General features: G+C 41.1%; 2 protein-coding genes across 3 annotated transcripts; one reads left to right on the forward strand and one right to left on the reverse strand.

Annotated features, from left to right (window-relative positions):
* The first annotated feature begins 739 nt into the window (after positions 1-739).
* hepacamb (hepatic and glial cell adhesion molecule b) lies at positions 740-6,615 on the forward strand. The gene is made up of 7 exons (XM_085798171.1): positions 740-931; positions 2,394-2,735; positions 4,284-4,565; positions 4,866-4,959; positions 5,041-5,114; positions 5,218-5,291; positions 5,676-6,615. Exons 1-7 carry the CDS (start codon positions 847-849, stop codon positions 5,826-5,828), a joined length of 1,104 nt encoding a protein of 367 aa, XP_085654297.1. The 5' UTR covers positions 740-846; the 3' UTR covers positions 5,829-6,615.
* A 1,900-nt stretch (positions 6,616-8,515) lies between these two features.
* On the reverse strand, positions 8,516-26,142 carry LOC146974624 (AP-2 complex subunit beta). 2 transcript variants are annotated; one of them, XM_085798172.1, is made up of 22 exons: positions 25,968-26,142; positions 23,604-23,658; positions 23,291-23,396; positions 22,925-23,060; positions 22,450-22,695; positions 22,108-22,298; positions 21,785-22,006; positions 21,095-21,215; positions 20,590-20,685; positions 20,262-20,377; positions 20,008-20,173; positions 18,338-18,436; positions 17,956-18,215; positions 16,508-16,700; positions 15,581-15,622; positions 15,033-15,185; positions 13,521-13,666; positions 13,213-13,342; positions 12,769-12,853; positions 12,297-12,383; positions 11,130-11,284; positions 8,516-10,128 (listed from the first exon to the last, which is right to left on the reverse strand). In XM_085798172.1, exons 2-22 carry the CDS (start codon positions 23,638-23,640, stop codon positions 10,054-10,056), a joined length of 2,862 nt encoding a protein of 953 aa, XP_085654298.1. In that variant the 5' UTR covers positions 23,641-23,658; positions 25,968-26,142; the 3' UTR covers positions 8,516-10,053. The 2 variants fall into 2 exon arrangements, with proteins under 2 accessions (XP_085654298.1, XP_085654299.1); XM_085798173.1 differs by lacking the exon at positions 15,581-15,622.
* Positions 26,143-26,469: the final 327 nt, after the last annotated feature.

Below are 26,469 nucleotides of genomic sequence, written 5' to 3' on the forward strand. Positions count from 1 at the left end.
ATGAACATATGATGGAACCAACTTCCTAGTCTTGATTTCAGTCAGACAAACATTGTAGCAGAACTAAGCTGTTTATCTCTCTCTCTCTTTTTTTTAAATACTGTGATTCATTATGCAGCAGAATTCATCGATGAATGCTTGCAAGTCATAGTTATAGCTGTTGACAAATACATTCATTTTTGTTTCCTATTCTTTAAATTATTTGGTCTATGTTATAGACTTGAAATTAGGATTAACATGACAGGTTTTACAAACATTGATGCTCCCCAGAGGATGAAACCTACTGCTAGCAGCAAATTGACATTTTGGGCTTTTAGTAAAATGCAGAAATTCATAATGCCTAGAAAAAATGTATTTTAGATACCATACTTTGACCTTGACAAATAAACATGCCAACATGATCAACTGTTGTGCCAAGAGCGTGATCACACTATTCTATTTCAATGTACCTTTTCTTCAGCATAGGACTTATCTTCACCACATTCTGGACAACAAAAGGAGTGGGCAAAGATAGCAATTTGTGCATACAAAATATCAAAGCTTGTTTATCTCCACTAGATACGACAAACAAGTAGCCTAAATTGTATTTAAATTACCATCACTGCAGCTCATAGTTGTATTGTTTATTAGAATATTAAAAACCATTGCAGTAAACACATAAAGCATGCGTAAACATACAATCGGACATCCAGACACATGCACTTTTGTCCGGTTTCTGCAGCAGCTTTCGAGAACAGCATGTACTCAGTCCCTACAGAGACTGAATGACGAACTGTGTGCCCCGTCCTGCCCAGAGACACAGACTATGCTGCTTGTCTGGGAGGAAAACAAAGCTTGAGACCCAAGATGAAGGCAGAGAAAGAAGGTGCTTCTAAAGCCAAAATAGTTTCCCAGATTTTTTTGTTTACCTCTCTTGGTTTCTTCAATTCAGGTAGGTCAAGTTTTCAACTTTAGAATTACATTAAGGTTTACAGCTTTTATGGGGAAGGCCTATGGATTTTTATGGATGTTTATCCAGCTGATGTTAGAGCACAGAGTTTGACTCAGAACGGTCTGATGGTTCACTTGAATGTTAATGAAATGTCTCTGGAGGTTTGTGTAAGAATACAAATAGCAATGTGACATATATTTAACCACAGATTAAGGATAAATCTTTGTACTGTTAAATTTGTATTTTTGTTTCTGGGAATAATAATAAAAAAAGAATTTGCAGCTATAATTTCGGAATTAATTACATGTTGGCTATAAATACAGTATTGTGGGACAGTTCATCCTCTATGATCATAGCTATGTAAGACATTGCCAGCATCAGAGCCAGTTGGCAGGTGATCTAAAAGTTATTAACATCATAAAGCACAGGCTTCGAAATAATGTGATATGACCAGATGTTTGCTGTAACTGCATTGTTTCGCATGACACTGTTACATATTCAATGTTACCCTCAATTACAGCATCAGAACAAACATTGACAGTGCTGTGCAGAGCATTAGAGGCATCACAAAGGTAGTATTTGTTGTTGGGGTATTTGATTGCATCAGACTATGTGGGTGCTTACAGTCTTGAGCCCACCCTTTGTAAGTAATACAGTAATTGTGCCTACAAGAACGGGTGTTTTCAGATGTTGAGTTATTTTCAACTGTGGCTGTGTCTCATCCCTGTCCTGCCATTGTTGTGGCTAGCACCAGAGGCACTGAGCTGCTCTGTTTCTGCAAGGCTAGCATGGCATCTGAATTGCTCCCAGTGCTCTTTTCATGAACTGCCAAGAAGGAAATTTGAACAAACAATCCTCACTTTTGTTGGCTCATGCTCGCCCATCCCAAGGACTGACAGCTGTTACCATAGCAATGTGGATCTGCCATGCAAACTGGCTCCAGTACACAGCTGTGATGGGGTGTGATGCCCACACTAGCCTTCAGTAAACCACTGTATCATTCACTGTCATTGTAAACAAAGAAAAACACTCACTGTAAATGTGAAAGAGAATGTGGACTATTTACATCTGGCCTGCATGTGGAAGGAATTTCAATAATTATTGTTTATATGGTTATTGCATTAGACAGAGTACTGTCCCTATCGTGCCTGCTGACTTGTATTACATTACATTACATTACACTGCACAATGCAATAGGGCCAATAGCAACACAAATGAATCCACCAACATAATAAAATGGTTTTCACATGGACTGAACATTCATAGAGGAATGACATGTTGCACAATTGCTGTATTTTTTTAATCTTGCTTCCTAAGTTATTGCTCTGCCTTTGAAGGAGTGATGCAGGAGGTTGATGAGGAAATGCTTAGGAGGATAAAACAGTGGTGTTATTTAATTTGTAGGAGTTATGTTGCAATTGTGTTGATATGAGGAAAGAAAATCTGCCACGTTTCTCTCCAGGTGAGGTGCTGGCAGTGAATATGACCATCCCCAACACTTTGATCAAAGGTATAGTCGGAGGAGAGGCCCTTCTTTCGGTCAGCTACACTAGTTTCAGCCTCGACCTGCCGGTCATCAAGTGGCAGCTCCAGAGGGAAAAGGCCGTCACCGTCGTCCAGTCGATAGGAACTGACATCATTGGCACCCTGAGGCCCGAGTATCGTGACCGAATCCTGGTGTTCGAGAATGGGACTCTGCTTCTCCACAACCTCAGATTCTCTGATGAAGGAACTTATGACGTGGAGATCTCCATCACAGACGATACCTTCACAGGAGAGGGCAGCATCACACTCACTGTGGATGGTAGGAGGACAAGTTGTATTGTATCTCAGGGTATGATCACCTTAGGATTAAGTCCAACTCAAACCCCAAGTGTGATGATTGTTGACTTGACTTCAGAGGTGAAACATGTTCTCTTCACTAATGGGCTGTTGAAATTGCAAAGTCTGGCTCCTGTGGCTCCCTGAGAACCCAAGACTCTTTTGGCAGCGGGGTTATTATAGTAAGAAACTAGCAGTGACAGAAATAATTTAGTAAACTGAAATAAAAATTTAAATAACAGGTTTTATGAAAACTACATTGATTGAACAATGTAAAACTTAACTCAAACTTGCATGTGGTTGTCTTTCACAGAGACTTCATATAAATGTATGGGAGATAGGGGTCAGGAATTGATTAACTGCAGATCAGAGGAGTCTATAATTAATTAATTGACCACAGCAATGGCTCTGGCCTGAGGCTCAGCCACGGCCATTTGGGGGGTTTGCCACGATAATAAATGGCTGAGGCAGACAGAAATGTCAAGAAAGAGGGCGATTTTCTGCTTCAGCACTGGTCTCAAATTTGGGCTTGTTGTGACAAAAGTTCCTATCAGAGAAAGAAGCAGACCACGAGCATCCAGAGGACTTCACAAAAGCCTTGATATGATTTGGTATCTTGAGAGTAAATATTTTGGAAACACTTGCGAGTTGACTTTTTGAAAAACTATCCTATCTGACAGATTTACTCCATGTGCACCCCCTTGCTCTTCTTATTTGCTTGTTAGAACAAGGAAATCCAGTTAATGAAGACCACACTGCTCATGAGGGACCTGGGATAGTGGCAAATGTCTTGTGGAGATCTGTTTTGCATTTGTAATGTCCACACAGTTGACCATGTTAACTAACCTCTAGACACTAAAACCACATGTATTAGGCTATAACCTCTTGTGGCTCATGCTAATCTCCAACCTCTCCATGAGAGAGAAATCTTTTACTGCCAGCTTTGCAATCAAAGTGGGTTAGTAGAAAACACCCCCTTCAGCGGTGTATGTCGAATAGTGTATGGCATCACCCACATAGCAGCCTAAGAGAAGGTCACCTGTATCCTGGCGAGGAGTAGGGGAAATAACATGCCACAGGAGCCAGTCTGTGTTAAGGAGACCTTTTCTTCCTGCTAAACTGCAGAGAAACAAACCCCTGTTAAAAAAAGGCCCTCTGCCTACTGTCTCCATGTCTCCCTCATACAAATATCACACATTTCCCAGAGTATTATTATTATTATTGAGGAGAGATAGGTAGATATTAGACTTAAATACCTCAGGTGCACAAGAACATAACTCAGTTCACAAATGCTGCTGTGTATCTGTAATAATATTAGTAAGAAGTACCAGCTTGTTTCTGCTGCACCAAAAAAATTGTTATGGAATCATTTGTGAAATGTTTTCTTCAGAAATGATTTTGTTGTTTTGTTGTAATGTAGTTTAAAGACTTAGAGATCACTGTAGCTAACACACAACAGAATGGAAATTGTACCTTTTTTCTTGTCTATTTGTGTCTGAAAACTGTTGTATTTACTGTCACCTACACCCAGAGCCTATATCCAGGCCCTACATCGACATGGAGTCAACATCTGTACTGGAGCTTAGTGAAAACGTCGTCCTCAACTGTTCCCATGACAACGGAACCAGGACTTCATACAGGTGGTTTAAAGGCGGGAAGCCTCAGACCAATGAAACGAGATTCGTGTTGTCACCGGACCAGAAGTTGTTGACCATCACACGGGTGCTGATGGTAGACGATGACATCTACAGCTGCGCAGTGGAGAATCCTGTGGGCAACATGTCGAGCCTACCAATCAGACTGACAGTCTACAGTATGTGATTCAACTAAACCCATCATGCAGAAGTGTTTCTACACCTAAACCACATGTCTAAATCTTTAATATCAAATTTCACTTACATGGACAAAGGACTATAGGCTATCTGACGATCACTTGAATAATGCCAAACCACATGCATGAATATGCACAAAATGTCACCCATTCAGTAGTAGGACTAGAGACATTTTAATGTTAACCAATGTTGTGAATGTTTAGCTTTACTACTTTATGGTTCCATGTTGTTCTGTCCATTGTTGATATTTACTTGCTATGTGTAACCTTGAATCCTACCAGGAAGAAGTTCCCTTTATATCATTCTTTCCACTGGCGGTATCTTCCTCCTCATCACGTTGCTAACAATATGTGCCTGCTGGACACCCACCAAAAAGTAAGAATAACTATTGTTGTAAAAGACTGCTTTAACAAAGGTCATTTTAGAAATGCGTTGATAACGTTTAGTCTTTGTTAGGTCAAGACATCCACCAAGAAAGCCTCTATCCAGGTTTAAAGACCACTCTCATCACTCACCAATCAGTACCAGAGGTATGGTATTGTTAAACTTCATCTAATATGTTAATCTAACGTCAAGAATTCAGACGATTTGTTTGATAGATTGTCCAATGTTTTGTTTTGTTCTTTGCCACAGATGATGTTCATCCAAAAACGAAAGAACATAATGGAGTACATGCGGTAACTTCGCTTTACATCCTGCAGCAGAAGGTAACTCTCTCTCATCACTGCTCTAATTTTATTGGATTCTCTAACTCACAAAAAGTAGGAAGACTAAAAGTAACTCTGGATCATCAAGTGTATTAGTGACATCTGTTGCTGCTGCTCTGTCACTTACTCTTATTAGCAGAACGGAACAAATGCAACATACATTAGATTTCAGATTAGTAATATCTACATGCACAAGAACAACTACAGGTTTCTTAATACTCCACATGAGCGTCAACCTAGCATGTTGTTGCAGGTAAATGACTACTGAGATTATGAGAGGCTGATGAAAGTTTATGTCAGGGAATATAGGAATCTTTAGATACTGTTAATGAACTTTGTATAGCGGAGGATGTATATTGGCTAAGGGTATTTTTTGTTTTGCAGGATCCCTCCATGGATGACTCATCCAGCAACAGTATTGGATCTCCATCATCTGAACTGGACAACCCACCGTGCTACACTGGTTACCCTAAATACACCGCTTCTCTTACCCCGTCCCCTAAGTCCCCTACCTGCTCCAACCACAGGTTCACCTGAAAGCCCATCAATTTAAACTCCTCGATGAAGCAAGTGGGAGGTCATACTGTCCTACTGTATACCTCTTCTGGTGGCAACTTCCTGCCTGGAGTTTGGGAGTCATCTCAAAACCATTTTCTTGGGCTTTACAATGTCATTACTGCCTGTTGATAATATCCAAGTAAACCGAGACTCAAATAGCAGTTGCTTTTAAGGTTAGAAACATAGCCTGTAGAGAAAGTGACATGTTTTTAAATGGCATTGAAGTCTTTATCCAGGTCCACCACAGGACCTACAAAACCTGAAATTTGAGAAAATGGCATGTGGTCTTCATGAAGCCTGAGCGGTGCTGGTAAGATGTAACTGTCAAACTGCTGTGTAATGGAGAGAATGTCAACTAAATGGCAAACACTCCTGAGTGTCACTTATTTCAAATTCATCACCACACAAGATGGATTTGTTTGTTTGTTTGTTTGTTTATAAAGGTGACATGTGGAAAATAAATGACACATTTTGTAAAAGGAAAAAAGAAAAGAAAAAAAAACATCCACAAATGCTATTCTGTTATATTATATTGTGATATTTTCTGTTAAGTTCAATGAAATCCAATGATTACTTTTTAATAATTTGGTGATTACTATTTCAGCTCTACTAGATGATTTAAAGGTACGGTATGTAACTTCTACTGCTTGGACTTTCTCCATCAAGGCAGTAACAAAATGGTGTTGGTGTTTCTCTTGGTTTGGATTCCTTTAGTGTCATTCATTAAGGAAATGTTAAAACCATTGAATAAAGCAGTTTCACATTTAAAGTATATGTGTGAAGTGTTTTGATGATGCTTAGAAACTGAGACTGCCTCTGACCATTGTTTTGATGTTTTCAAAACTAACTTTTGAACCAGATGCTGAGCGAGTTGTTACCATCAGCTGAATTTACTGTAGTCCTCTCAAACAGACCAAAGATTAAAACTGAAAGATGTGTGTGGCTTAAAACAAGAGAAAAGTGCATGAATGTAGAGCTTCTGATGACGGGCAACCACAATGCTGACTCACAGGGCCGTAAGGGAGAAAGGTGATGACAATTCTAGGGGCCCACAAAACCCCCCAGTAGTCTAATCTTTCTGACTTAAGTATTCAACATGTGTATAACATTACATAGTATTGCTGTCTTGTGTTACCATATATCATACACCTTACCTGCCACTAATCACCTAGGCAGATTCCTCGTAGCTGTAAATCTGTTTCAGAACTAAACAGTCACATTATCATCTCATTCTCTCTGACCACTGACATGAAAGAGTTGTCAACCTGTCTGTGCAAAGTGTGAGTGAGAGTCAGAGAAGTCCCTGCACACTTTCAGCTGGATAGCTCAGTGGGTTGTCTTGGGCCAGCTCAGTCTGGACCCAGACAAACATTAGCTCTGACTGGGAACCAAACCGCAAGCTTCCAGATCCAAAGAATATTCCTGCAAATCTGCACCTTGGCGTCTTGTGGCGTCAAGTGACACATGTAGTGTAGGATAATAGTATGGTGGAGCTGAGGGCCCAACACATGTGGCTGGGTAGGTCAGTGGGTAAAGCTGTTGACTTGAATGAGAGGCTCTGGATGGGATAGGGCCGGTGTGAAGGCCTGCGCATGTGGGCCGAGCCCCAGGCCGCTCTTGGGGGTGGGGAGGGGTATGAAGACTCTCAACTCAAAAAAGAAAGCAACTGTAAATATATGCCACTTTGATGTTACTTGGGTAACACTTTATACTAAGTACACACTATTAAGCATTAATAAATACTGAATTCTTCATTTATAACGCATGAATACTCATTAGTATGTAGTTTATATATACAGCTAGTGCTTATCAATGATGAGTAAAACATTTACAACTGTGTTCATAAACTACAGACTTGTGTGTGTATCCATGTGTTATAAATGATGAATTCAGTATTTAATGCTTAATAATGCTTAATAGTGTGTAGTTATTATAAAGTGTTGCTGTTACTTGTCTCTTCATTGTAAAGGGTTGATGATCACATTGCCTCCACTATGGACCACCTCCCACCCTCGACCCTTTGTGAAGCAACAAAAAGTAAATACTCAAGTGCACATTTAGTGTTCTAGTATTTGGCAGCAGGGCGAAGAACATGCCACAAATAAACTATTGTGTGTGTCTTCATGCTGATGAATAAATACAGTATGTCACACCGTACAACACAGTGGCTTATTGATGTTTATCGTAGTTCTTGGACAACAGTGGCACAGACAAATGATACATATTAATGTTGGCTTTGACTACATGTATCTGTTGAAAGAATTTGAGTTAAGATAAATCATGATAGCTGCCCTTCCCACAAATTCCGCAATGTGCTTGTGTGGTAGATATTTCTGAAAACACAATGGCATTCTGAGTTTCACAATTTATTGGCATAAGATGTGGTACTGTGACAATAACAAATCATTTACAACAGGGTTACAGCAATGACGCTCAAAATACTCCATGTCATAAGATGCTATTATAGCTCTCTCCATACATTCTGGATTGCTGGCAACAGTTGTAGATATACTTCTATATGTGGGAGTGCTCAATGCTCATTGCTGCTAAAAAAAACAAAAAACAAAACAAATCAAGAGATCTACAATAGAGGCATGGAGTTGGGAGATTAGTTTTTAAATGCAAATCCACAGTCTGAACGAGGAAGGGTCAAATGGATGGTGAGCTCATGCAGGCACATAAATGTATTTTTATGTTATTGTGTATGAAAATAGTGTCATCAACACAACTGAAAAAAAGCCTTTTCTGATGAACAGATAGAAGCAAGGCTTCATATCATTATTTTCAGGGCTATACCAAAACATTTTAATTCATTTGCTACACTAACTACAACATTACTGGACTACACTTTACTAGGGAAACTCTGGGTCTCAGTGTGTACGCGCTCCAATGTTCTATAGCACACACAACGCCAACATTAGGTTATATTGACACAAGGGTGTTAAAACATAAAACTTGGCATTTAATTTGCATGAATGCTTGGTCCTGTGAGACTGGTTCGGCCGACTTGCCACAAATTTCGACTGGCTTGACAACAATGGCATGAGGATTACAAAAGAAAAACAATACTGGCATCAAAAGAAAAGGTGAAACATTTAAAGCACATTACAGAATCGAAGCTACTGCAACGCAGAGGTAGATTCACAATAAATATGAATGACAGAGAAGGGGTATAAAGCCGTTTACATCTATGTGGTTGCAGTAAACGGGGCTATTACAATAGTAATACATTTTAAATTAATCAGCAAGTAGGCTATCATTCTTAAAATGGAGTGGCACTGGTGTATGAGAACATAGAAATAGATGCTGTGGTCAGGGTGTGTAGTGGTTCTGTGCTAATAGGCAAAGATAAGATATAACAGCAACCTCACATTTTCTCTGGGAATTTAAACCCACATGTACTACACGCTGTCATGTCAATCAACTTTAAATGATGTAAAAACTAGATCTATTTTGCCAGAGCGGTTCCAATTAAGTTGCCTCATGGCCTCAAGTTTTCTTTGCTTTGAATTTTTTTCAATAAAAGTTTCTCAGTTCTAGTTCAATGTTTCAGGTTGGTAAGTAACATTTGACTGCTGCTGCTGCTGCAAAAAGAAGAAAAACAGGAAAACCTGTTGCTAAAAGTGATTTATAATGTTTGATGTTCAAGCATACGACCTCTAGGACTCTAACCTGCTGAAGAACAATCACATTACTGGTTTTGACTCTTAGCACATTAATGGCAAAAGGAGAAAATATTAACATAACACTAGTCTTATTGTGAGTGCAACGGAAGCAAAGCCAGTATCAAAAATAAATCATTACCAAAAGAAGCCGCACCATACAAAAAAAAAAACAACAACAATGGCTTAATGGAAAGTGGGGAGATTTTTTTTTTCCACTCAGGACAGTTTCACAATCAGTCACAGCTTTACAACATTAAGACACTAAGTTAAGGATGGAATGGTAGACACATTTTTCATTGGGAGGTAAGAATCAAAATGGGGAGCTGGAGAAGAGAATTCAATGATGCTTACAACTGCCAAAAAAAAGGAAACATCGACAGTTCACCTCGGTGTATTAGCCTTGTTGGTACCCTCAGAGGAAAAATTATCCAATGTCCCAAATTGAATCCCTTGTTTTGGCAGTAAGCTGCAGGTGACAGGAAATGATAAAACACTGCTGTTTGTTGTCAGGGAGCGGAGTGCCTCAGAGTGAGAGCAGCTCAGTTCTTCAGCACAGAGTCGTACATCTGGTAGACGTACTGAGAGACCTCGGGAGCCCGACACTTGAGAGAAAGCTGTACAAAAAAAACACAACAGGATGGTTACGACAACAAGGGATAAATCCTGCTGTCTATTTTAAGAACCAATCTGTTTTTATACTGCTGCTTATACCGAGCGGTTTCGGAAAGCCAACCTACGGGCTGTTGGACAATGAGATGACACATTTTATATTCATTTATTCTGAAGAAAAAATGATGGTAAAATGCAACCCTTTTAGATACTTAGGAAAACTAATATTATAAGGCTGTCTTTACACTACAGGTCTTGATGCCCAATTTCCGATTTGTTGCCTACAGTATATCCAATTTATCTTGACTGTCTGTTTACATGTTCTATTGGAAGTGACCCATATCTGATGTCTGAATTGACACCTGCTTTGCTTGTGTTAAACAACCTGCAGATGCAGTTTCGCTAACAACACAGAAGAGGAAACTACGCAGGTAAACAACATGGATGCTGATGAAATGGACATAATATATCAGGCAATATATTTTTTTCCAAAGCATTTTAGGAGGTACACAGAATATTGGACGCATTTTAAGGCGGAGGAGAAAGAAGAGAGCCCCTATTAAGGCCTGGGTGCACGCAGCAGTGATCGCTGCTACATCGATTATCTATGCTATCATCAAAATGCGCTATCGTCGAAATATTGATGATGCCAGGAAATATCCGATCTGTCTTTTTAGATTACAGACGTATTGGCAGATATCGGATTCCCATCTGATTTGCTTCCACAAATGAAGGAGGCCTGAATCCAATCTGACAGAATCGGATTTTTTCCCAGTTACACTTTCATGTTACAGATCCAATCCGTGCCACCACGCCAGAATTGGGTCGCTTGAACTGTGTAGTGCAAAGACTGACTTGGTCATGTGGATGGTTTGCTACTGACTAGTGCAAAAACAGTTGTTAAAGAGAGCATGGCCATTTTCTGAAGACTATGTACAAATCTTTGGATATACAACAGCCATAAAACACAAAGCAAAAACTGATTACAAACGATTGAATGCTCTACCGTGTAGTTGGGGTTTCCGGGCTGAATGCGGAGCTCAGCCAAGATCCAGATGCCATTGGTCAGTTTAAGGGACTGGTACAACATGTCCTGGCCTTCTACGTTCCTCTTGGCAATAGTGTAGATGTTGTTGTTCTGCAGCTTCCCTGACACCGTGTCTGAAGGAACAGAACCAAGGTTAGTGAAGGAGGTGAACACACCTCACCTGATGTTACCAACTATGTACTGCGCCACGTGAAAAATAAACACACAAGAGGCTGTAATCACTATGGGAACTAAAACTAATATGTATCATCTAATGCTAACTCTACAACTGGAAGTAGTTTTATCAGGGAATCAAAAGTATTTTAGCTCTAGGAAGATTTTAATGAATCGTGACAGGGAATCTTCAGAGTTCAGAAAACCTGAGCAGATGCACTACAACACTGGGCTCGAAGAAAGATGAGTTGTTTGCCGCGTTGCTGTCAGGTAGTAACGGAACAAACACTGGCAGCTTATAAATGCAAAGAGGTGAAGGACTCCTTAAGGTACAAAGAAGAGAAAATGATGAAGCATCCCAAGACAGGCATGTGAGTGGAGAGAGAAAACACAAGAGAGAGGGGTGAGGTCTTAGGATGAGTTTGAATGAGTGAGAGACATTAATGAAGTTTTAAAGTGACACTTGGTGGATGAATGTGCATATCCCACTGAGGGGTCAAGAGAGAGCAACTGCTTGCATGAAAATTATTTTTTGTGGTCCATTCATCTGTATGTTTGATACAGAGACTCTAATGTTATTCTTTCTGTTTGTGTGCTGTATCCACCATATATACAGCATAAACTTCAACAAATTATTTCCATTGTGAGCAAATTTGATCAAATCTTGTCCTTAGCTTCCCATCTTTGTGCTGACCTGCAGCTGTAGTGCACTAAACTGGAAACCTGGTGTCATGTTTTATAGTTCTGTCTCTTGAACTGAGCAAATCAAGACGGATCAGATGGAGAAAATGAACGCAGGCGATGATAGTTGTAAATATGATGGTTCTTGAAGGGGAGTTGGAAATCATCTAAACATGTGTCCTCCCAGTACTAATAGTTTATCATTAAGAAACCTCATTAATATGCAAATATACACAGCAATTTGAGCCAATATGAAACTACATGAATGAGGGCAGTCGTGTCAGACTTTACCTGCATTTAGGTGACACTCTTTAATCTGATACTGCAGCTCGTTCTCATTTGGTATGTCTTTCCAGGTAGCCAGGAAAACCTGTCGCTCTGAGGAGGAAAACAAAGAAACAGACTTAACATCAATTATGTGGAAGCAAGGAATCAATAATTGGTCAGTCTTTCAGCATGTTGGGGATGATGACATCAATTACACATTTCACAGTTTTTTACAGATTTCTTCTTTTACAATACATGACAGGCCCACTCTGTTCAGGTATGACAATTAAATGTTGTCATCGTAATACCATTTCCGTGAATGGAATATTCAGTTTTTAAATCATTAGGACAATGATTTGCATCCACAGATGTGGCTCAACTCTCTGGACTCCCAATTTTCCACATTAGATTTTACTTTTCTTCACTGTCTATGTCATGTCATAGCAACAGCATGATGTGAGGTTGTTTTATGAAGTGGTGGTTAACACATTCATACCCATTTTCCCATCCTCCACGAAGAATATATTGAGGGGGATGAGGACGCTGAAGTAGAAGACGTCGATGCTGTTCTTCACAGCCACCTGTGTACAAATGAATAAAAAAGAAGATGAGTTTCATATGCCTTGGGTTTAACAAGCAACTTTCAATAATTAAACACATCATATGAATTCATCCTTGTGCTCATGGTTTGCTGTGGTTCAAACCATCATTACTTAATGTAACAACAAAAATGATTTTGTTTGATATCAGCACCTTCTCTCCTATTTGTACCTACTGCTTTGAAAAATTACAACCCAGACCTATTCATTCAGTCATTCAGTGTGATAAACAGATTGGTATTTGGATTTTGTGGCCAAGTGCTTGTGGACAGTATTTTATCCTGTGTGTCTCTTGTAAAATAAATAATGTTGTGCCTGTTTCAGGTTGAGTTCTTCTGTACCTGAAGGTTATTGAGCGGGTCCATCTTCATGACTGGCCCGATGGTGTTGAGAGGCAAAGAGATCTCGATACTCTGGCTGGGCATCAGAGGAGTGTGAATGGGCAGAGGGCTGGTGGGGATCATCCCAAAACTACATGTGGGAAACAAACAAATCAACAAACAAAACTGAGGATTTTCAGCACCTGTATACAGCTTTAAAAAAACAATTTATGGGGAAGCACAAGCTGAGAGTGAAGCAGCCGATTTAACAGCTGCACTGTTTTGGAGGGATGTCTATGCCAAGTGTCGCTGAACATCATCTCACCAACCTGTTCTTGTTGAACTGGACGGCGAAGTCGGTCATGTGCTGCAGGGCCTTGTTGGTGAAGGTCATGTCCATGTACATGTGGCCCTGGCGACGAGAAAAGGTTCCCGAGATCTCCAGTCCCTTGGCTTTCACAGCAGGCAGCCACACCTGGTTACAGAAGACCCGTGTGGTCGGTCAGACAGACGGTAGATGGATAGAGAGGCTGTCTATCCCTTAAAACCTATTATATCTCACATTTCTACAAAAGCAGATTCATGATTGACTTGGTCATTCACTACTTCACGCTCATAAAAGGCACAAGCACAGGGTGAAAGGATGCAGTCGCCTCATTCATTTTAATGAGACCCAGTGTGGCTCCTCCACAGAGGGGGAGAAACCTGAAAACTGAATTGGTTGCTACATAAACACAGTCGTTATTGAATCACTTGGACTCAGATACAAAGTGCAGTGTTTTGGCTTTCGATCCATCTTAAAATTCACTGGATTCATTGCTCAGTCATTATCACATCTGGACTGTGTTTTATTCTCACACTGGTACCGGAGCAACACGGCCACATCAAAACAGATGTGTTTTCAATGGTGCTATTTTCAGTCCGAACATCACGTTAGTCACTTACATCACCAGACTTGTGACCAGGGCCTGAAAGTAGCAGTCGCCACTCGCCATTTGCGACCCAGATTCAGACAGATTTTGAGCTGTCTCGCCTCTTGGCTGCAGCTGCTCTGTATGTCTTAAGTATTTTGTACATGTTTGTATTATTTGATCATATTTTCTCATTTCTAATCAAAATCAGTGCACTGCCAACCAAACTTGTATATATATAACCCTAACATGCCCCCCTGACATGTATTTAATACATAGTTTATATATTTTAATCTAATGTGCTCCATGTGTCTGCTTATTGCTGCATAGGAATTTATACTGTTATTCAGGTCATCGTCTACACAGCACAATTGATTGAGAAGAACAGGATGACTGTAATATGGTACTACGATGACTGCTATTATAACTAGTGATGTCGAAATACAATAGTGAAGCAACTTGATGGTTTTGGCTAGTAAAAAATCTGGCTGGCACTTTTTTCATCTACTAGCCACTAGGCTAGAAGATCAAAAAGTTAATTTCAAACCCTGCTTGTGATTGACAGAATGAAGTCTGGTCCACAGAATTTGGATGATGAAAAGAACATTCTCAACAAGCTGGGATTTAAAAAAGACAGCTAAAAAATGAGTTTAAAGTTTGATTAATAATTACTTGATTATTTGGAATTTCTGAAAAGCAAATAAGAACACTAATAGTATTAGAGCCCTAGCAACTTTAATATACAGCCAATGACTGGTCTTGGTAGTATGTGATGTGACTTGAGATTAGAGAAAATAATATCTAAACTTTCTTGTCATGTCTGCAAAGGAAACTAATTACAAAAGACCAAGCTTCAGTTTCTCCATTCCACTACTGCCTTACTGTGAGTAATCCATCTGTTGTTCCCAATTATTCAAGTAGTAAACTCACTGCTTTCGTGGGTATGTAGCCTCCAGTGGTGTTGGCCATGCCTGTGGAAAGCTCAAACAAGTCGTTGAGGCCACTGCTGACTGCAGGAGGCGCCGGTGTGGGCGACGGAGCGAAAGTACTGGGGACAGATGAGGGAATGAAGTTCTGTCCCACCTAAAGCAATCACAGCAAACACACACACACACACACACACAAAACGAGCAGTATAAGTAGTCTGACTTTTAGTAAGTATTACTAGCAACTTGCCAATCTACAACAAGAAAAAACAATGGAAATGTTAAATCATGCCGGAGATAGAAATAATTAGTAAAACTTTTCAGTGATTACAAGAAAAAAAAACAATGTTTAATCAGATGAGGTTTGTGGGGATTAGCCAGAAATCCTTATGAAAAAGAAGAACTGATGAAGTTATGTGAGTGCGCGACAGCGAAGCCGGGTTTGAAAAGCTCCATGAAAACTCTTTGAATTTGAAAAAGTGTGGTGGGTTAAATTCAGGAAGCATGCAGCATGCAGACAGGCAGGCTGTCAAACAGAAGGGCTTGACTTACTGCTGGACTTCCCCCAACACCTCCGCCCAGGTCTCCCCCCAGCTACAGGAGAGAAGACGGGAACCCCAAAGACAGCATCCAAACATCACAGACAGACCAAACGCACAAACACAGACAGAGATAGAGAGTTTCTTAGCAACCGCAGCCCATCAGGAGGAGCTCTCATTTCTGGGAAAAGTTGTGACTCCACATGGCATAAAAGACATTAAGATAAGTCCAGCTATTCCAGGAACTTGAGGAAGTGGGAAAAAAAAATGACAATTAACAGGGTGAAAATACAACATGGTTGGAAAAATACTCGAGTTCATTTTACATATTAGTTAAATCATTCATTCAGAACATCTGCGCCGCACATCTGTAGTTTCACAGCCAGAATGTCTGTGTTATATTCCACAGAACAATAGATACAGCTAAAGTAGAAAACCATTCACATTACAAAAATAAATTAACTTTATAACTCTAAGAGAAAATGCCATTTTAAAGAAGAAATTTAGTGCTGATGCAAAGTCTTGAGCAATTCTTCCCTTCATTCTCAATGAGTCACAATTTTTATATTCAGCAGTAAAAATAAGAGGAAAGACCAGAGTAGAAACCAGTCCATGTTTCAGTATAAACCACTTTCCTCTGTGAAGAAATGTTGCCAAAATGCTGATGTACTGATTTTTTTTTTTTTTTTTAGAAAACTGTTAAACTGAAAAACTGTCTCCTCAGGGCCACACTTCCATGGTGCGTTGTGTTGCCACACCCTCAGATAATACTGTCGGCTTATTATGACCACAACCTCATGTTCATCGGCTCAGAAAATTGTGCTGAGGAAAATTCAAGTAAAAATAAAAAATGCGCGACAAGTGGTCAGGCTTCCCCTCTACAGCAAAACTAATCTGTGTATGTGTGAGTGTGTGAGAGAGAGAAGACTATCATGCTCACCAAGCTGTCCAGGCCTCCTCCCAGCAGGTCCACTGCTCCCATCTGCATGGAGGAGACCTGGGGCACGTTGACCGGAGGGCCCAGGTCCAGGTTGAGCAGGTCGCCCAGCAGGTCGCCCTGGCTGGGGATCACGTGTGGCTGGTCGATGGCGGCGGCCGGTCCGCTGCTCACTGGGCTCTCACCTGTGTCAATGCTGCTACGGGACAGACACAACAGACTGGTAAAGGACAGGGGCATTTAGCTGGTCAGTCACACCAGTTTGTCTTTAGCACAGGGGCTAGAAGTCGAGGGTTATTTCAAAGCTGCTAAAATTAAACTTTGTCTTCTTTTTTTTCTTAATAAAGGATGAGAACAGTGAGACAAGATGGAGTCAGCTTTTTTTTAATTTTTTTTATAAAAGTTTATAAATAAACTTTGTCTTCTGAACATCCTCAAACAGATTGGTTTATTGCATGCAGACTCCATTTGAGTGAAGATGCTGGAAACATATCTGTCCTCATTTGATCTTAGTGCTGCCCTCTGCACTACTGATCATGACCTTTTTACCAAGGTGAGTTGGTCTGCATGGAAATTTCATGTCAGCATTACGCACACATCTGAAACGATGAACACTGAATTATATTTTGTGAAGATATTGTCAATCAAAAGTTGATTTTAAAGTCCTATTCACTTAGAGTGGGGAAAATAAGTATTTGATTCCCTGCTGATTTTTACCCTTATTTAATTTGATCAAATGTAAATTAATGTATAACCTTTATATGATGATATTATATTTCTGGATGTTTTGTTGATATTTTGCCTTTTTCTGTTAAAATAAACTTATTTTCTCCACTGTACATTATATCACCTCATGCTATATTGCTGTGCAGTTATTTAAGTTTGCTTTGACTGGACATTTTATGACCAAGTGAAACCTCTAATACACAATTTTCAATTCATAAGCAGCACTGAATCCTCTTTCATAAAACATTTCTGCCCTTTAAGAAATCATTGAGACATGGTCCAATTCCTTCAGGGGGTTGGGCAATGCTGATCTGACATGAAATGTGCTATGAAATCTGTGTTGATACATGTTACCCATTCCTAAATTGATGCCACATTTTACACCATAATAACCGCTTAAAAAAACTCATAATAAATGACACAATGGTAGATGTTAACAAAATGTCATATATTATTATTATTATTATTATACTGCCAGAGTGGATTTGCATTATGATGGGAGGTTTGCTTGTAATTTCTGCTTTTATGTGTATTTAATTTGACACAAACTTTGAAATCATTTAAATGAATAGATGCTGAATATTTCACAGAAAAGACAAAGCTGCCACATAGCAAGACTGTGGCTACGGTCGAAGGCAGTCGAAGCCTGTGAGTGATTAAAAAGGTGCACAACTGCCAAGTCGAAATGTGTTTGTGATAGCGTGCACAGTGTTTGTGAGTCTGACCTGCTGTGCTGGACAGGAAGGTGTTTCCTGTGGATGCCGTGGCTGCCCTCCACGAAGGCGCTGGGGGGTTTGTGATAGACGGAGGCCAGAGAGCCGATGTGGCAGATGAGCTCGTCCAGCAGGGTGGGCTCGATCAGGTCCGTCTCCTCCGAGATCAGGGGCTTCTCTGACAGCACCACCTCCTTGGCCGTCACGGGGTCGGTGGACAAAAGACGCCAGTAAATGTAGCCCCTGTCACGCAGGTCGGGGTTGTCAGAGTCCTGCAGAGGAAGAGGAGGAGAAGGAGGAGGAGGAGGAGGAGGAGAAGTTCACGCACCGTTACCGAGTCGTGAGTAAATAAATCTTCAAACGTACGTTGACCTGGATGGAAATCATAACCAACCTGAGTGGCCAGACTGAGGACCTGCTGCACCAGCTCCTGAGTCTCCGACGGCTTCTTGAGGAACAGCTTGACGATGGCGGTCAGCAGAGTGAGCTGCACCTGTGGTTCAAAGTGCACACAGTGTTGTTTCATGGTCAGTTTGAAGTGTGCGATGACTGCCACCCTGCGGCTCTCACTGTGGTTCCAAACAAGTGGAAAAAGCCGAACAGGGCGGTTCTACGTGGAGACGTGTTCAACAGTGGAGCTGAGCAGATAATAATATTTACAATGCAAACAGGAAAACCACTGGACATGCTCGACTGTGTTCTCAACAGGAAGATAAAACGGAATAAATCTGTTATCTCTGATCATTTATCAGGGTATGGTTTAAAAAGTAAAAGTCACATTTAACTTTGACCTACTTTCTTTACCATCTGTACACCTCTATTCGCTTTTCCTTTTCCACTGTTTTGCTAACCCTCCTCCTGGCCATGTGCATTTGTTTTTAATGAAGCCGATGAGAAATCAATCGATAAAGTGATACATAACGTTATTTATCATATACGACGTGTATATTTGTGTAGTCTTATCTGTCATAAACAAAAGATTACAGGTTACGGGGCACCTCATAGCATGCTACAATCCACCTCCCTGCAGAATTTCAAACAAAGGCTCCGGTCATATCTGATGAACCAAACTCATACCTGACTGCAATTGTCTGTTCTTCTTCCACTATAGGGATTTTTTGAGCACAAGTGCACACGCATGCATGCACGCACACACACACTTACACATACACACTCACATTAATTTAGTTATGTTCTATACTGTGATTTTTGAATTACTTTTGTTTTCTGATTTTATACTTTTTATGTTTTTGCTTGTTTTGTTTATTATTGTGGTCTCTTATTTTTTGTTTTTATGAGGTGAGATTTCTCTTATAAACCCATCTGGGTTTCTTTAATCTCACCTGCACAACTGGCTTGCTGTTTTTATGCTGTTTTTTTCTTCTTTTGTCAATTGTGCAAATAAATAAAATCTAAAAAAAAAATCATGTCATTTATTTAAAAATTGAAGAGTTAAAGCAGATATCAGTGGCACGGCCGTTTCGGCTAATGCTGTGTTCAAGGCAGGCTTTTGAAACCGTAAGTTACAGCTTCAAGTCACAACTACGACTTGGTAGCGTTCCAGGTAACCCGTAGCTCGTGTTTTTACCGTCCTGTTGTCTGTGAAAGTTCCCTATAACGGCCACTCGTAACTTCCGACCCGTGAACTCGTACCAGATCGAACTGGTATGACTTCACAGGAAGGAAAAACACAAAGTACGAGTTTCCTTGAACGCACCATGAGTTAGCAGCCCCCGCCCTTGTCAGGCATCAATTGGTCCTCGTGCTACGTCACCACATTCACGCGCATCCCTTGGCTGCACACACAGCCCTTCATGCCGTTCTCTCCCCTCATTGGATAACACTTGTATCCCACAAGGAAAATTTTCTCCTCGGGTTACAGCAGAGCAGAGTGACGGAGAGACTCGTGTTTAGGCTGAAATACTTCATGTAAGTGATTGCTGACGGAAAATAGGACTATTTAGGACTTATATTAACAAAAACATTCCACTGATATCTGCTTTAAGCTAAAAATCCTGCATAGTTCCTCTTTAAAACTCTCTCATGCTTTTACAATAAACCCACCTGGGTGCTCTCATCGTGGAAGCCCTCGAGGAAGCTCTCCAGCAACTCGTCTGCGTTGTCAATCCTCTCTGCGTACTCGCCAACAATCCAGATCATGGCAGCGCGAGCGTCAGGCTCGTCCAGAGAGTCCAGATTCTCACACAAGGTGGCGATGATGCTTTCATACCTGAGGAGCAGCAATATCGCAATGGTCAAAAAGAAAACAAAACAAGCACCTCGTCTGAAAAGAAAACCTGCATTGAAATGAAACGTACTTGTTGGGGTATTTGCGGAAGATGTCCCTGATGACCACAATGGCCTCCTGGACCACGTAGTTGACCTTGGTCTGGATCAGGTCCAGCAGGGTGCTCACACAGCGCTCAGCAGATTGCTGCAGATGAACAGGACAGATCATTCAGGGTTCAGGCAATTACACATGATAATATAACAATATGTTTCACTTTGTCTGCACTTGCGAGCAGAGAGGATATTGATGATATTTCTACAACCACAACACCCCCCTTAACAAGACTAAAGAGAATTAAGATTCTTGTTCCTCAATGGCGCATATGTGTGAGATTTTGGGATGGTTGCATTTCTTACCTCCACTTTGATGGCACAACGTCCAATGGCTCGTACAGCTTTGCGCACAAAGTCAACGTCCACCTCTGTGGCGTATTCCTTCAGCTCAGCCAGCACCTGAAAAAGACAGACAACAACAATGAAATATACTGTTCATATTACATATTAACACCAACACACACTTGCAGTATATTGAACCATTTTACTATTGTGTTTTGTTATGCTTCACTTTCACTGAATTTGAGCAGGTTGATGAATAGATCTACTCCTCCGGTTCATTTCAATGCAGCACCACACTGCATATAGTAGTACTGTATACACACATAAGGTACCATGCTGAAATCACAAAGTGGTTCTTTTTAGACCCAATAGTAGTATTAATACCATTCTGAAATTCAATAAAGGGGCAAAATACACCCTCTACCCAGACACCTAGATAGACAGATAAACCATCATTTGTAAAGAAAGCAAATCCTTTGTATCATCTACACAAAATCTCCACACAGTTGTGTTTCATGTCAGGTACCTGGGCGATGTTGGCCTGAGAGGCCAAGCGGATCATGATGTCCAGTTTCTCCAGTTTCACGTAGATGGGGTCGTTGTACTTGACAAAGAAGACTTTGATCTCCTGCTTCAGGATCTCAGGCCTGTGCACATGAACATGTTACACATTAGACTGTGGGGGAAACTGAGGATTCTGGTTGTGACATTAATACATTTTGGCAAATGCCCAATGCCATAATCCCTTTAGTCATAGCAGTAGGTTCGTTACCTTTAATTGTTGCGGCAAGCTATTTTTAGAACAGCGGAGCAGAACTGTGAGCTGCTCAGAGCTACGCTACAGAGGCTAATGGGATTTCTTGGTTTCCCTCATCAAACTCATCAAATACACAATCCAACAACTCCAAAATGCTCTCGTGGACAAGTTGTGGCCTGCACATTCACCACGCTATGAGATAATAATGGAACGTTACTAGACAGAGTTGTTTTCGAGGCAAATGCAGAGACTGCTTGCCGAAAAACTGCCCCAGACGGGTACGCGCATCAGCGGTTTTGCATGAATTTACCTTGAAAACGACTTTATTATGGGATTATGGCAATAGGCCAATTTGCCAAAATGTTGAACTATCCCTTTAAATTCAGGCCAATACAATATAAACGGGGTAGTAGCAATATGAAACCCATTGTGGCTGCCGTGTCAGGTGTGATCACACACCTTTTCTGGACGATCAGGTTGATGTTCCTCAGAGCCACATACTGGACCTCCGGCTCTCCGGAGAGCAAGGTGACCAGCGGTGGGGACAGCTTCTTCAGCAAGGTGTTGTAGTAGTCGGAGTCCTTGGGCAGCAGCTCCAAGAACTTCATCAGCACCTTGACAGCTGACAGCACCACGGCGGAGTTGGCATGAGACAGTCGGGGGGTGACACGCTCACAGATGCTTCAAAAAAAAAAAACCAACAGGAGAAGATGATGGTCAGTAAGGGAAAATTATAATTTGTTATAATTAAAAGGATCTTATTCTATTGACATGGTGGCTACCTTTGGGCCTCGCGCTCATCCTTGGGGTTATAGTTGGACAGGCAGTCCAGGATGAAGATCTGACCCCACTCTGTGCACTCGTTGAGGGCCGTCAGCAGCTTATTGATGTTCTGAGGATTGAGGTCCAGCAGGTTGCTGTTGGGATGAGACTCGCTGATCTCCGACAGGGCGGCGACTGCGTTGGCTACGACCTAAAAGACGAAGACGGTTTGTGATGAGCAATACATCACCGACACACTACGATCTGTGCCAACAATTTATGAAAACCTATGCAAATAAAACCTCAATTGAAAAAAAACAAAAAAACATGACCCATCATTGTCAGCGTGACACGACACCTACCATGGGATTTGAATCAGCGATGAGATCTCGCAGAGAATCCAGGAAGCCCTGGTCCTCCACCATCTGGGCGTTGATGTCATGAAGTTTGGCCACGCAGACGGCCGCCGTCTTCCTAACGTACGGGTCCTCGTCCTTCAAGCACTTCCTCAGCGGCTCACACAGGTACTCGGTGATCTTGTCCACTCGGATGCAGCCCATGGTGCGGACGGCCAGAGCACGGATGAGGGGGTTGGGATCCTCACAGTCCTAGAGAGCGAGACAAGCAGGCCAGTTTTGGTTTTTCTAAGGCGTTGTGAAATTCAATGCTTCATGAAAAAGTACACCTCAAACTATGTAAACCTTTGCTTTCACACTATACCAAATTTTACATTTAAGAATGCATCTTTTCTCATTTGCAAAAGGATGGGAAAACATAATTTATTAGCTATTTGTTTGCATTTGAATCAATGTTAAAAAAATAAAATAAAATTCTTGCCTTGACAAAGCTGTTGACGGCCATGATGGCCATATCCGGCTGGCTCTTGGCGTAGTTCATTAAGTAGAGGTAAACCAGCTTCTTCAGCTCCAGGTTGTCTGTCTGCATGCAGTTCACCACATCTGGGAACAAAGAACTGACAGCAGAGCAAAATGACTTAGTCAGAGGTCAGCGTGAGGCTTCAAAGCTTCTGTTTACATCAAGAGCAATGTGATGCCAAAATACACCCTTAAAAGTACTGCTTGAGAGACAAAAGCTTGTCCCTCCGATAAGTGCCCTAATTTTTGTAATTTTCCAAAGTTAAACTACTTCAAAGAGTTTATTTTTGTGCCTGGTAACCGTCAGAGTTGAAATTGTATACCGTACCTGACATCCTTGCCAACAGTCATGGCTGCGATGACCTTCTTCACTGCCTCTTTTCTCTTCTCCTTCTTCTCATTGTTCAGCTCTGCCTTTAGTTCAAAGATCTCCCCTGAAAGAGGAAAAGTGTTGAGAGAGTGATGGCTGCAACACAGTTTGAGCTCGCTGTCAGATAGTGCCAAATAGATTTTATTTTAACCTTACAGCTATCTGCAGTGGAAGTAAAAGAAAACTGAGTGCTGTATAAATTAAAGCTACTCTAAATCAGACAGAGTGAAAAACACCGTACATTTATTTTTCGGCCAGTGGCTTTACTGACCTTTTTTGTTAGTTGTGAAATATTTGGAGTCCGTCATGATTGTGGTCCTTTAAGTCTGTACAGAAGAAATACACAAGTCTTATCAACAACAATTGAATTAGATTGCCTTGAGCTCTTCCCAATATCCCCTTTATCTGTGTTGTTGACTCCATCTGGTTGTACTCAGCGTTTTTTCAGTGTGGCACTATCAAAGGGAAACAATCCTTCCCATATGACACTTAATCTGATTTCAGGTCTGCAGGAGACGTGTCGTAAGTGCCATTATTGTGAAGTGGAAACATGAAGGAGCAACAACATTTCTTCCCATGAACCGGTAGACATACAAGCTCACAAGATGGGGCCGCCAAGTGCTGACGTGCACGGTGACTCATTTCTAATGCTTGAATACAACACTCGCTACAAATCCCAAACAGCCTCAGGGAGCATTGCCGACGCTGTTCAATAACAGCCTCGTAGTTTCTACAGTGGAGCAAATGCACAAGAACCTAAGATCTACATGCACAATACTCAAATACTGCATGAAGTAGAGTAAAGCAAAACCACCATGTGACATTTGGTTGGTGACGATGTGTTGTCTGAACATATGAATCAGGCTTGGAGGTTTTCTAGGTTTACCCTACCCAGCTGAATGCAGTTTGGTTAAGGAGGAAGCTCATATTTTAGACACGAGTGTAGCAGCCCCATCTGTCGCCATAGCCACAGGGTGGGACCACCAGGTGGAGGTGACTGGCTTCATGGATGAGCACAGAGAAGGAGCAGGAAACACTTAATTTACAGTAGTAAGGCATGGTATATGGATCACAGAGGAGCTTTATGACACTTAAGCAGTCACGTTAACTGACTAAGACTGAAGGCTGTATAACAAACTACCCCATGGGGGCAATAAAGTCGTCTTTGACTTTGACTTATTGTTTAATGCCCTGCACTTAGCTAGTAAGCAGTGTGGCAGTGTTATTATCATGGATCTAATATAATACATCCATGGTTATTATAGTAACAGTAAAGGTACATTGGGTTGTTTTTCACTCTTTATCAATGCAATGTTGCTTCCTTAGCCAATGTTACAACCACATCTGACAGTCATTAAAATATTGGATGTTGAGGGTGGGAGTACAAATATGACAATGTCCCCTCCCTGTGGTCGAGGTCGATAAAGAAATAGTTTTCCCACTTTGTTGTGGAAGAACTTAAAACAGAGACAAGAGCTTTGACCTCAGTGCCACCCAACATCCATACAGACTTGTTCATATACCGGGCTCCAAACTAACTTTTTTTTTTTTTAAAGGAGCACAGTGGCCCCAAACTTAAAACTTTAGGAGTGCAATCAGAAAATCTAGGGCCAGACACTGTAAATCTACTTGCAGGTAAATATTCACATTTCATCATCATCACACACATCACACACATTTGACAGATACCAGATTATTTGAGTCGTCCCTTTCAAGTTTCACCAGTGTTAAAAAATACTGCAAATTTACTGGTCGCGCATGTTTAAGTAGATGAAAAATTTCCTTGCACTGTCTCAAATTTTAGGGGCAGTCTGGAGCCCTGATACATCATACACCAATGTACCACACAATTTACTAAAAACACTAAGCGATATATTCAACACAAACTGGCATGGTGACGTTTTTCTCATAGCTCTGTGGTTGTGTGGCTGTGTGCAGGATGCTACATTACCATATGAAGCGCTAAACACACAAACGACCTTTAACAGTAAGACGTTGTCTGCAGAGTATTTCAGCGTTAACGCCTTCATTAGAAACGTAAGCAAGCTTTTCATTACGTTGCTAACATAACGTTACCGGTTAATGGCGTTATTAACGTAACCGCAGCAGTTACTTGTTAGTAATGTATCATCAATTCCCACCATAAACAATCAATAACCCTGATTGGACGTAGTGTTTACAACAAAATATTTCTGGTTGTGACAACGTTTGACTTGTGTGTAACGCCAAGTTTACATTTCACTAGTGCCACAGCAGTTTAACTTTGCTAACGGTAGCTAGCTTGCTGCATGCTAAATGCATCAGTTTACTGATCACTGCCAAAGACTACGTTAGCAATGCGAACTGATAACTACTGACGACACACTGCAGACAGACCCTACAGAGTACAGGATAAATAAACATCAGCAGGCTTTTTCTGATCGGGTGTGGCGAGTATCGTTACAGCATTAAATCGGGGACATCATAACAGAGGTGACCAGCGGCCCAGTTCAGTTTCCATTGCTGCCGCTGACAGGAACTATGTTCACATTAACGTTAGGTGGAAAACCTGTCCAGCGAAGTGATCGACACGAAAACACACACACAAATGCCAATAACCTCGCAGTAAATATGAAGTGTAGAATATTTCATATACCTGGTTGAGTGTATGGCAGCGGGAAAATGTTAAGTTACAGTGGATGAAAGACGCAGGTTGGTCCCTTTCGCTTGGTGGGAGAAAGATGGAGAATCTGGATTGTGATGGTGCGTTCACGGTCACCGGAAACTGGACAGCTTCTCCCCTGAGTTGATCTTTCTAGGAAGTAGTGTATATTGGGTGGTATGCAGTGCCACGTACAGCTTCGATTGAATCAGCGCTTTTACGGGCGACTGTTGTTAGATATTATACCGTTTTAATCGGCGGATAGTGGACAGGAACTTCATGTGTATGTGCGCAAAAAATTGGACATGCCACACAGCGAGTTACAACAGGGGCAGTGAGACCACCCAAAACCAGCGGCAGAGAGTTGATGTGGGCACATCATTATGCTCCACTGTGATTTAGATTCACAAGTTATATCATCCAGTACAACCACTGTATCTTATTTGAAATTTAAATATATGAACTGTACAATGGATCTCGGGCGTGACTGGCTATG

Source organism: Trachurus japonicus, chromosome 14, assembly GCF_045865225.1.
Source record: "Trachurus japonicus isolate A0001 chromosome 14, Traja_1.0".
In the NCBI taxonomy this organism is placed as follows: Eukaryota; Metazoa; Chordata; class Actinopteri; order Carangiformes; family Carangidae; genus Trachurus; species Trachurus japonicus.